Source organism: Aquarana catesbeiana, linkage group LG12 (genome assembly GCF_042186555.1).
Source record: "Aquarana catesbeiana isolate 2022-GZ linkage group LG12, ASM4218655v1, whole genome shotgun sequence".
NCBI lineage: Eukaryota > Metazoa > Chordata > Amphibia > Anura > Ranidae > Aquarana > Aquarana catesbeiana.
This window is the reverse complement of record NC_133335.1, coordinates 46165241-46178596: the sequence shown is the minus strand read 5'-3', so window position 1 is coordinate 46178596 and position 13356 is coordinate 46165241. Positions and strand designations below refer to the sequence as shown.

Genomic DNA, 13356 nt, shown 5'->3' with positions numbered 1-13356 from the left:
AGGCCAATCATTAGATCAGCTTCTCTTAAACAGGACTGCTTAAGGCTGGGTTCACACTATTGTCGCATCGGCTCACAGCAGGGGTCGGATGCATCTCCATTCACTGTTCCAGGTCCGATTTCAGCTCAAATTTTTGGGCTGAATTCAGACCTGAAATGGACCAAAAGATGCAATTTGCACTGGAGCTACAGCAGAGATATGTGAACCGGCTCCATAGAAAGCTGGTCAAAATCTCCTACCATGCAAATTTGATGTGGGGAATCCGGCATCCAATTCGCATAAATGTGAACCCAGCCTGAAACCTTGTTCAATTAGCAGCTTGCAGCAAATCGACTGCAGCACTAATCAGTGTATACTGACAGTGGAGAGTCCCCGCTGTCAGAATACAATGCCCCGCAAGGGGGATCCTTGCATCGACATCGCTTGTATAGATGCAAGAACCTGTCAGCTAGCAAACTGAACAAAAAAACCTGTGCACGTGTGCACATACATACGTGTGTTTGAGCTTTGGGGTGCACACCCTAATGTAATAGGCTGCGCACACCTATGCTGACACTGATTGTCTGGATTGCTGTCCTCTGCCTCTGAGCCTTCAGGTCTCTCCCAGGAGAATTCCACCGCACTTTGAGTCCCCAAGATGACCTTCTTGGTGCACCCGCTGGTTCTGGATGACTGGGACACTCCTGATAAGCTGTTCACTCCTCCCAAATGTTTGGTAATTCTTTACATGTTTGAGGAGTCTTTTATTAAGAAGTGGGTTGTTCTGGCTGTGGACCCGACAGTATTCTGTCTTAATAAAGCAGTAACGATCCCTGTAAAACGTCCACCTGTTTTTATGTATCCCATTACCATTAATAAACATTTAAAGATTCTTTTAAACATTTTGTTTTCTCTGGCTGGCCTGCGCTACAACCTATCTTGGCCTTGATGCTAGTCTGTCAGTTTTTACAGGAATGGACTAGGGCCATAAGAAGGGATTCTGTTTCCCTCTAATTTGATCCACTGTTTATGCAATGTTTAGAGCTTATGCCAGTAGTTATTGCATTGATGGGTTAGTAAATATAATCTGTCTTTTTTGAGTATGGGTCTCCTGTCAGTGAACACGTGGATGACTTCTCAGCTAAAATGCTGGGCTGTGAAAAAGGCATGCAAAAAGTGTTTGCTACGCATACCCTTCGAACCAGCATCTCTTTGGAGTTTCCTTAGACACCTTCATTAAAGATGTCACTGGAGGTAAGTGAAATCATCTACCTCAGCAGAAGAAGCCCAGGTCTCAGGGGGGAATGACTCACGCCCCCACCTGGGACTAAGAAGAGTTCCTTTCAATCTCCCAGGCCATAACCTCCAAAGCCAGTTGCCTAGTTCAGCCGTGAACTCCAAACCCCTCAAACCTGCTGACAAATCTTCATCAGCACAAAAGGACTATGTCTGTTAGTCTTGGGTATGAGAGGTGGTTTCCAGGGGCTACAAACTAACACAGGTTCTGACAGACAAGATGTTGCAGACATTTCAGACCTTAAAAAGGCTTGGTTGCATCTTGAACCTTTAGAAGTCACTGTTGGAGCCAACTCATTCTGTGGAGTATCTGGACCTCATTCTAGATGTAGCTCAAGCTAGTTTTCTTCCCCATGCAAAACTTTTATCTCCCTGCTACCAGACATGGACTCTTTAGTTCAGGGGCTTGATTTATAAAATGCAAATAGGCTGTTCACTTTAAAAGAGCTTAGTGAATATAGTGAAATTTCACTTTTCAAAGAATACCCAATCACGTGACTGGATGATGGGAGTCAGCAGAGTTTCACCTCACTCACTAAGCTATGGGGAAAATTCCCTTACAAATGCAACATTTCTTGCAAAGTGAATCACCTATATTAACCTTTGGTAAGTCAATCCCCAGGCATCACTCGACTCTTCGCTTATACAAGACAGTCCTGCAGCTGATGGTAGCCTACATTTAGGGCAATGCCATTTACCCAGTTTTACTCCAGTCCCCTAAACCTCAGCAGTTCATAGTCAAGGGACAAATTGGTGCAGTCTCTAGATTTCCTCAGAGGTCAGTGGTTCCAGGGGAATGGACTCTACACACAGAGGTGTTCCTGAACCTATGTCTCAGAATCCAGAGATGGACCACTTGGTCTCTCAGTTCAACAAAAAACTGGACAGGTTTGAATCCAGGTACAGAGATCTTATGGCAAAAGAACTGGATGCTCTTGCAGCTCAGTTGGATCGGTACTGCCCGATCTACGCCTTTCCTGTCCTGAAACTTCATCCTTGTCTGCTCTGCAGGATTGAGGTGAAGGGCATTCTGGTGATCTCATGGGTGATCCTCAGTGTGTGGGACGAATCCTGATCTTTTGGTAATTAGGTCTGGATCAGAATCAGGTCCTTGAGTACCATCAAAAGTCAGATCCTGATGCTTGCAAGCTTGTTCCAGGGACTGCTGGCCTCCCATTGTTTGATTAAGACCTTTGAACAGGGTGTCTCTCAGATAGCTCCTCTTGTGCATTCACCTGTAATTCCGTGTGATATGAATTTGGTTCTCTCAGCACCTAAAAAAAACACCTTTTGAACGTAGCAGGTATATTCCCCCTTTCCACCCCTACTCACAGGGTTGTTTTCGTGGTTGACATCACCTTTGTGAGGTGTGTGTCCGAGTTGGTGGCTTTGTCCTGTAAAGAACCGTTTCTGGTCTTACACAGGGACAAGGTTGTGATGAGGCATATAGTCTCATTTTTCCTAAGGTAATTAGGCTCTTTCACCTTAAAGCGGAGTTCCACACAAAAATGGAACTTCCGCTTTTCGGAACCCTCCCCCCCTCCGGTGTCACATTTGGCACCTTTCAGGGGGGTGCAGATACCTGTCTAAGACAGGTATTTGCACCCACTTCCGGCATAGACTCCCATGGGAGTCTACACCTCTTCCCGTCCCCACCGCGCTGTCTCCTGGGAACACACAGCTCCCAGGAGAGAGCGGGGACCACTTGGGACGCGCAGCGCGACTCGCGCATGCGCAGTAGGGAACCAGGAAGTGAAGCCGCAACGCTTCACTTCCTGATTCCCTCACCTAGGATGGCGGCGGCAGCTGCCGAGAACCGAGCGGGTTCTCGGCGTCCCCTGCCGACATCGCTGGACCCTGGGACAGGTAAGTGGCCATGTATTAAAAGTCACCAGCTGCAGTATTTGTAGCTGCTGGCTTTTAATATTTTTTTTTTTTGGCGGTGTGGGTGAACCCCCGCTTTAACCAGGTAATTGAAGGTGGTTTATGTAGGTATCAAAAGTTTGATTTACCAAAATTGTTGATTGTTGCTGTATTCAATCATGTCGATACAAACGCATTTTGTGTGGTCATCTGTCTGGTAGTGGCCTGGAATAAACACTAGATGGAGCTGGTGTCATATTAGAGTGACACATCAAAACTCGATCAGCAACATGTTTAGGAGTTAGGAAAGCAATACAGTATTAAGAAACATATATATACTTATATCTATAAGCATGCAATACATGTGTTTATTAGAGGGAAAGGTAATAAGAAAATATGTAGGCTGCCATTGTTCAACTCATTCAGAAAATGCTAGTTGACCTACTGTGTCTGGCTTCAATACATTCCTAATCACAAACCAAGAATAAACATTCACCTAGTGATGTCAACACACCTGATCGCCATACTTGGTGTAGGTCAGGGACTCAGAAAGTATTGCTGCCACTTTCAGCGTCATCAGCAGGACTTCTAAGTAACCAGCATTTTCAGGTCTTTGATAGCAGCCTTCTCAGGAGCAGTTTGCTTTAATGTGCATCTTTTATAAAATGTATTGACACATTACCTTTACTAATTCAATATTCAGTATTCAGTCAACTGACTTATGATAACTACTTAGGACCCACTTGTACTTCTGTTGTCTGTTGTAGTCCATGAACATATGTGTGCTCCAACACATGTTAATATCTGTTTTAGTAAGGCAGCCCATTCGTTGAGACCGGTTGCCAAAGCACCTCAAGGGACCAATTAATGTACATGCCATTTTGCCAATGCAGCACACCACGGCCCACCACAAAACATTGTATCATGAATTGCAATTAGTGTACAGTGCGTAAAGAACTGACGCACATTACTGCAATGCATAGGTATGTACAGGCCCTGATGCTTTCACTTTATTATTTTACTTCTAAAACCTATATAGCAAGGACATATACAGTGCTTTAGAAACTACATAGATCCAATTCTGTCATGCTAATACTGAGTAATGAAAAAGGCCATAAAATCCATAGCCAAAGTTTTTTATTTAGTTTTGGATAGAATAGGGAAAGGATAGAATAATTGTCAGGTTTCTTGTACAAAGGATTTTATTGAAAATATACATCAACAGGATAGTACAAAAACAGTGATGGATACATCTTGGATTAACAGGTATAAAATTGCCAGTGTCAGGCAGGTTGAACTAACGATCAAGAACTTGAGCCAGGTCTCAAAAAGTCTAAGAGCGAGGCCAGGCGACATGCAGAGGAGTGTCCCCATCTCGCGATTTCTGATAGAGTGGCATTATATTGGTACAGAATTGTGTATTAGTTGACATTCATGGTCCATTGTCAGGTTTCATTAGCTGTCTGTGACCTATGATTTCCCTTTACTTTGTTTCCTGGAGACAAAGCAGGTAATGAATTGAAATCTTTCTAAAATTAAAATATGTATGTTATTTCCCCTTACCTGATCTGGTGACAACCAGAAACATGGGGACTTAACATCACTTTCTGTTCCAATAACAATAGTAAGCAGGGCATATAAAAAGGGTTAAAATCCCTAGGAGTTCAAAGACCATAATATAAACCTGACAGAGATTCTAACTTTCTCCTAATCTATCCAAAATTTAAAAAAAAACTGTCTAGGCCATAGATATCCTTCAACAGATGGATAGGATGTGTTTCTATAATGTATTTAACATTTATTTTATATACTTTAACCACTTGTTACCCAGGCCAATTCTGACATTTCTCTCCTACATGTAAAAATCATAATTTTTTTTTATAGAAAATTACACGAAACCCCCAAACATTATATATGTTTTTTTTAGCAGAGACCCTAGAGAATAAATTGGCGGTCATTGCACAGTATTTGCGCAGCAATTTTTCAAATGCAATTTTTCATGCATTAAAAAAAACAAAACAGTAAAGTTAGCCCAATTTTTTTGTATAATGTGAAAGATGATGATACACTGAGTAAATTGATACCTAACATGTCACACTTCAAAGTTGCACACGCAAGTGGAATGGCACCAAACTTCGCCACTTGAAAATCCCCATAGACTATGCTTTAAATTTTTTTACAGGTTACATGTTTTGAGTTATAGAGGAGGTCTAGTGCTAGAATTATTGCTCTCGCTCTAACGTTCCCGGCGATACCTCACATGTGTGGCTTCTGTGAGCGAGAATGCGGGGACAGGGGCGCTTTAAATTTTTTTCTTTTTTTTTGTTGTTAATTTTACTTTAATTTTTCTAGCTTGATGCTTTCTTTTTACATTTTTTTGATCACTTTTATTCCTATTATTATAATGTAAACATCCCTTGTAATAGGAATATGGCATGACAGGTCCTCTTTACAGTGAGATATGGGGTCAATAAGTACCCAGATCTCACCTCTAGGCTGGGAAGCCTGAAATAAAAAAAAATTAAAAAAAGATCTCAGCTTCCCAGACGAGGTGGCGGCATTTTTCAAATGCAGAGGCTGGGCGTGACGTCAAAACATCACGCCCGGCCTCCGAACGACCATAGAGACTCCGAGGACCATCTGGCCCGCCGGAAATCTCTATTGTCAGCATCCGGCGCCAGCGGATCCCTTCTCTGGCTCACCGATTGCACGGGTGAGTCGGTAGACGCACTGGAGGATGGAGGGGGGGGAGTCCCCTTCCACCGCCTGTAAGAATGATCAAGCAGCTGAACAGCCGCTATGATCATTCTTATGGTGCAGGGAATCACTGAGTGCAGGGAATCGCCGGCTGTAAAAGAAGATATCTGAATGATGTCTGTATCTGCAGGCATCATTCAGATATCACCGCTCAAAGTCTGCAACGTCATATGACGTTGGGCGGGCGGCAAGCGGTTAAAGAATTCCAGTATATATTGTTACATTGATCTGGCTTGGACCACTGTAACTATGCATTTTGGAGGGTGGGTTGGAGGGTGGATCACATTCTGTCTAAGTTACAATGGCCACCTGATGTCAAGAAGGAGACCATGGAGGAAAAAGCATGAAAAAGATGTTTAATGTTGGGGACACCGCAACACCAGAGAAGGATAAAACTCCTTTGGGCTGAGGATCGCTTTCTGGGTTCATCATCGCTGGATTTTATCTGCATGCCTTTCACCCCTGCAGGGGTTGGGCAGTCCGATGAGTGAGAGCACGAGTGGGGGTGTAGTGGAAGACGGGGAACACTTGCTACACTGAGATTATTGTTTTCCCATCAGAAGGTCACATCTAAGGAATTTTTTTCTGGACATTGTTTTCATTATAGAATTGGAATTTTTACAGCACTGTTTTTATATTTTTATATTTTTTCACCACTTTGTTTATGAATTGGACTTTTCACGTATTTACGTTGGGGATTTTACTCTAAAGGTTTAATTGTCAAATAAGTTCATACCAAAGACTTTTCATCACATGTGGAATATTTTGAGATTTTGCTTTTCACAGACATTTTTGGGCACATATATATATTTATTTATTTTAGCACGCTGCACTTTATTGTATAACATTGGTGGGTGGAGCTTCTGCACATATTTCCTAGCTCCCAAGAGCACATTGGTTGCACGTAAAAACAATTTAATTTTATATATGTATTTATTATGTATTTCTATAAGCATTTATATATGAACAGCATTTAATACACATATAGCCGAACAGCGCCAATTCCCTTTTTTAGATTATTTATGCATTTACCATACCTGTGGGATCCCTCTAAAAACTGGAAATCATTGTAGTAGACACTGCTACTACAGTGATCTCCTCTAGCTGCCGGGTCTGTGCTGAGCAGCTGCCCTGCTACATTGTGAGCACAGGAGGTCAGCTGCTCGACACGGGTGCCATTCAGAGAATGTCTTTTGTCCTCTCAATGAATGCAAAGCATTCTCTGATTAGACGAAGTGGAGGGCCTGATGTTACTGCCCCATCTCTTCACCTTGTCCAAGTGGACGACCTCCTGTGTTCACAGCGCAGTAGGGCAGCCACTTGGCATGGGACAAGAAGCTAGCGGTGTCCGCTACAGTGATTTACAGCTTCTAGAGAGATCTCACAGGTATGGTATATGCATAGGTACATCAATCCAAGCTGGACCAATGTAACTATGTATAAAAAAAACATTCCTGGAATTAGTCTTTAGTCATTTTTTGTTTCATTACAATATTACCTTAAAGGGGTTGTAAAGGTAAAAGTTTTTTCACCTTAATGCATTCTATGCATTAAGGGCTCTTTCACACGGGCAGATCAGTCATGATCCGCCCCGTAAACAGCCGCTTGCTCAGCGCAGGAAGATTACAGGTCCATCTCTGCGCGCTGTGCAGCGGCGGACCTGTCAGAGCGCCGCTCTCCCCTATGGGGGGATCGGATGATGATGGACCGTAGTGTCCGTCGTCACCCGATCCGATCCGAAAATGGATGGAAAAGTAGGGTTTTCCTCCGTTACACTTTTCGGATCGGAGCGGGTCGGATGTCAGCGGACATGTCACCGCTGACATCCGACGCTCCATAGGGATGAATGTATGTCCGTTTTTCATCCGAAAATGGAAGGATGAAAAACGGACATACGGATCGTCCGTGTGAAAGAGGCCTAAGGTGAAAAAACATCTGACAATACCGGCACCCCAGCCCCCCCCCCCCCCGTTTTACTTACCTGACCCCTCGAAAGTCCAGCGCTCGCCCCCGACATCCTCTTCACCGTTCAGACTGGCCGTTGACTGGTTACAGTGGATGGATTGTAAGCAGCGCGGCCATTGGCTCGCGCTGCTGTCAATCACATCCAATGACGCGGCGCGCCGGGGGGCAGGGCCGAGTGATACAGTGAGCGCCCATGGCCGCCGGCTGTATCACGCAAGCACTCAACACCATGCGAAGGAGCTCGCATGAAAGTGTTGAGTGCTTGCGCAGGGGGGGGAGACGAGACAGCCGCCGAGGGACCCCAGAAGACCCGGTTCGGGGGCCACTCTGTGCAAAACGAGCTGCACAGTGGAAGTATAACATGTTTGTTATTTAAAAAAAAAAAATAATAACCTTTAGTGATCCTTTAAAGTTATATTGCTTATAGTTTACTAAACCTGGAATGTTAAACTGAACATGTGCTTTTTTCATGCGAGGCTTTAAAGCACAGGTTCACTTATTTTGCTCTGGCAGAACAGCAAAGGGAAGGTAAATATAATCAGCTTGTAGACATTGCATGCACCTTCCCCCTCTCCTAACACCTATTATGACTAACCTGTGTAAAAAAAAAAAAAAAAAAAAGATCTATATACTTATCTATTTTCAGGCCGCTCCGGTCCAGTCACATGATCCAGCTGCCCTGTCTCATCCAGAGTCACTGCAGGGGAGAGGAGGGAGGGCCGACAATGGATGGGCCATACTAAGCCTATGGGTGACATCACTGCTCTCAGGCAAAGCCGTTGTCGGGCACTCTTTCCTCTTTCTTGCATCTGGCGCTGGCTGACGCAGGGAAGATTACAAGACCGAACTGGAGCAGGCTGAAAATCTGTAAGGAACAGAGTTTTCCTGCACAGGTTAGTCAGAATAGGTGTTATTAGGGAGAAGGGAGCATTTTTAAGACTAGTTAGGCAAAGCCTGGAATTCAATCTTTTTCTGGTATTGTATTTCTTATAAATCCATTACCTTTGTGAGCACTGTCCGCAAATGTTTTTGAATTGTTATATACTGGCATATATAATGCTTTTTATTTCCTTAAGGATTTTAATAGAGCTTTAAAAGCTTTAAAAAGCATAAAATGGACTTCTAAGTAGTTCATTTTCCATACTTTCATATTCCGCAATTAGGCCAGGGCGCCAGAAAGCCCAAGTCTTACCCTGTGTCAGAAAGCATGTCTACTTCCTTTTTGTTGTGCTAATAGAATCATTATAATTTATTACCAAGAAGATGCTTTTATGTGCAAATGTTTATGAGGATGTTTGTTTGTTTTGTTGAGGTTAATAATAAGGTGAGGATGTCAGGACAACATAGTTTACATTTTGCATTAGAGTCCAGAAAAATTTAGCTAAGTTCCAGGGATGTGCAGTCAGGGGAGGCAAGTGAGATAGTGCCTCACCTGCCATGAACATAAAAAAAAAAAAAAAAAAATTGAGCTTCTAGAGACTTCGAGACTTTACGGCATACTTGGTCCGGCGTACCGGATTTCGTCGGACAATTCGATTGTGTGTGGGCTCCAGCGGACTTTGTTTTCTCAAAAGTTTGACGGACTTACATTTGAAACATTATTCAAATCTATCCGACGGACTCGAGTCTGGTCGAAAAGTCCGCTCGTCTGTATGATAGTCCGACGGACAAAAACCGACGCTAGGGCAGCTATTGGCTACTGGCTATGAACTTCCTTGTTTTAGTCCGGTCGTACGTCATCACGTACGAATCCGTCGGACTTTGGTTGATCGTGTGTAGGCAAGTCCGTTCATTCAGAAAGTCCGTCGTAAAGTCAGTCGAAAAGTCCGCCGGGCAAAGTATGTCGTGTGTACGCGGCATAAGTCCTACCCCACCACTGGCTCCTAGGACCTATGGTTCCAGAGATATGGGGCTCCTTGAGCAGCCTGTCAGAAACTAAATACAGAGCGGTCACTTTAAATACAAGCTGACATACTCTGTTTGCAGCAGACTGAGAGGATGAGCTCACAGTGCCTCTGACTTGTTGTCAGAGGCACTGAGCTCAATACTTGGAGTCTTGGACCAATGATAAAGTACCATTGGTCCCAGCAGTCCAAAAAAAAAAATACTGCAGTGGAGGCACGTAGAAGGGGTATGTGTCTAAGCCCGGGTTCACACCACAACGGGCTGCGGATCGCACAGGAGCGCTGTGCGTCCCTGTTCACCGTTTCAGGGACGAATCAGGGACGATTCTATGCCTGAATTCGGCCCTGAAACGCAGCCAAAGACGCACAGCGTTTTTGTGCAGTGCGCACCGCAGCCGCCCCGGAGATATGTGAACTGGCTCCATAGGGAGCCAGTCACATTCTCCTGCTATGCGAATTGGAGGTGCGGAAACGCACCTCTAATTCGCATAGGTGTGAACCCGGGCTAAAAGATAAATGCTCCCTTCCAGCCTAGCCCTCTTAACTACAAGAAAAAAACATGTGTTTGTGTGTATACCATTTACCCACAATCCCATGTTTTTCTCACACAGTTAAGAGGGAGAATGAAAATCTGCTGCCTGCTGAAAAGGTACTGTTATATTCAAGCTAAATCATACCCTGTTTCCCCCGAAAATAAGACCTAGTGTGATTGTCGGTGATGGCTGCAATATAAGCCCTACCCCCCAAATAAGCCCTAGTTAAAGTCCTTGTAGGTCTTGTTTTCAGGGTAGGGCTTATTTTCGGGGAAACAGGGTAGGGCTTATTTGGGGGGTAGGGCTTATATTGCAGCCATCCCCGACAATCACGCTAGGTCTTATTTTCGGGGAAACAGGGTATATTTATATGTGGTAAAATATATATACCTCCCCCCTGAAGTGAGAAAGTATTAACAATGTTTTACATGGATTAAACCACAAGTGTAATGTTTCATAAAATGTCCATAAATACAATAAAAATAATAAAAAACAGGGCTTAGTCTATGATATCTGTAGAGCCTAAAACAGGCTACACCGGCAAGTCTTTTAACAAATGAAACATGCATGCAAATGACGGCATACAAGACGAGCTTTAATTCCACCAAAGTGCACCATTCATCGGCCTCTACACCTTCACCGAGTCACCTCGTGATAGCCCCCTTTGAGTGTATGCTCACCAGAAGTACGAGTCAGGTAAGCCTTTGATATCTCTCCCAGAGATGGTCTGCTCTACTGCCAATGTTGCAGGTTAGTTCTCCATGGCCGTGATGTTTATGGTCATGTCATGCAAGAAAAATAGACGGGATGCTTGCCATAGTGTTATATCTTTTATTAAGAACAAACTCAATCCCCCTAATACAAGTTACACTTACAAGATCAATGGAATTAAAAGGCAGCTTGTCAGTGTGACAGCGTCAGCTCACCGCTGGTCGGAAGACGAAGCGTCCCGCCCACCTCGATGAGTCCCGGGATGACGCTGTCTAAACCAAGCTGCAGGGTCGCGTGGTCATGCCCTAAATTAGGTAGGGCGTGACCATTCATATATTTATATGCTATATGTTATAACATAATAATTTATTATTTATTTACTGTGAAATTACTGGTTGGAAGTTATAACTTCAAACTTCAGTAATTTGTCCATTAAGCCACCTGCTTGAGTACAGATTTTGAAAATATAGTAATTACCTATAGGGTAATTACTATTATAGGGTATTACCTTAAAAACAATATATAATAATTATTTATATATTACTTACTTATGGTAATTAACCCATTGCCACCCAGGCCAATTCTGACACTTCTCTCCTACATGTAAAAATCATAATTTTTTTACTAGAACATACTATTACTCAGAACCCCCAAACATTATATATATATATATATATATATATATATATATATTGTTTTAGCAGACACCCTATGGAATAAAATGGTGGTCAATGCAATTTTTTATGTCACACGGCATTTGCGCAGCAATTTTTTTAAAATGCGTTTTTTTTGGGGGAAAAAGCTCTTTCATGAATAAAAAAAAACAACATTAACGTTAGCCTGATTTTTTTGTATAATGAAAGATGATGTTACGCCGAGTATATAGATACCTAATATGTCACACTTTAAAATTGCGCACACTTGTGGAATGGTGCCAAGCTTCAGTACTTATAAATCTCCATAGGAGAGGCTTTAATTTTTTTTTACAGGTTACATGTTTAGAGTTACAGAGGAGGTCTAGTGCTAGAATTATTGCTCTCACTCTAGCGATCGCGGCGTATGTAACTTGTGTGTATCTGGCTCTGATACTAGCCAGTGCCTCACCAGCCACTCACCTCACCGCACATCCCTGCTAAGTTCCTATTGCCAATCATTCCTACCCTCTACCCCAAAATTCTGTGCAGTTTTGAAAATATAAATGTATACTGCTAAATCTTAATTGGCTACAGCTATATCTATGTTGATGATGCTTACAGCATGTTGACGTCGTTGTTGCATTGCCCAAATCAGTAATACATTCCTTCAGTATAAAAATACATCAAACACACTAATGTTAGCAAAAGTGAATCAAAAACAGCTGGACTTACTGCACTATTAAATTGGGAATGTATGTTTAATATTTATTTTTCTCAGAGGTGCATGCAAGCAAAAGAAGGTTTCAAAGGGGTGGCACTTGCCCAAGGCACCTCTTCCAATTGGGTCTGTTGGTAGTTGTATGTTTTGCTAAAAAATAAATAAATATTTTCAAATAAAAACCAGACTTGGAAACACTTACCTGGGTCACCTTCTCTGTGACATTCTGCGTTCTCTCAAAGGCATTACTAGGAGCCACAATCTCAATCTCTGTGGTGGAAGCTGATCGATGCTTTTCTAAGTTGAACTCCACGAAGTTGAGGGTAAACTGGGGTATCTGGCTGATGGTTCTGTATCTCATGAGGTCGGATTCATTGGCAGAGTTCAAGAAGCCTGGCTTCATTTTCGACCTCTCTGAAAAAAAGTTTTGACAATATTGTCACAAAATGTAGGCTATAAAAATACGAAGAGAAAAAAGAAGAAAAGTAGAAGAAAAAATAGCAAAAAGGATAGCCTGGGTGGGCATTTTAAATTAACCTCTACTTATGTGGGGCAAAGCAACAGATTCACTTACAGTGGATATAAATACACAACCCTGTTAAAATGTCAGGTTTCTGTGATGTAAAAAAATGAGACAAAGATAAATCATTTCAGAACTTTTTCCACCTTTAATGTGACCTATAAACTGTGCAACTCAATTGAAAAACAAATTTAAATCTGTTGGTGGGGGAAGCAAAAATAAAAAACTAAAATAATGTGGTTGCATAAGTGTGCACACCCTCTTATAACTGGAGATGTAGCTGTGTTCAGAATTAAGCAATCACATTCAAACTCGTGTTAAATAGGAGTTAGTACACACCTGCCATCATTTAAAGTGCCTCTGATTAACTCCAAAAAGTTCAGCTGTTCTAGTAGGTCTTTCCTGATATTTTCTTAGTCGCATGCTACAGCAAAAGCCATGGTCCGCAGAGATCATCCGATGGATCTCATTGTTA

At 42.7% G+C, this 13356-nt stretch overlaps 1 protein-coding gene across 1 annotated transcript in view; it reads right to left on the bottom strand.

Moving 5' to 3' along the window:
* Positions 1-13356, bottom strand: part of KCNH6 (potassium voltage-gated channel subfamily H member 6) — a 397827-nt gene that overhangs the window by 103099 nt on the left and 281372 nt on the right. Inside the window, exon 4 of the mRNA XM_073607681.1 lies at positions 12564-12775. Coding sequence (XP_073463782.1) covers positions 12564-12775 — 212 coding nt within the window. The remainder of the gene's footprint in view (positions 1-12563; positions 12776-13356) is intronic.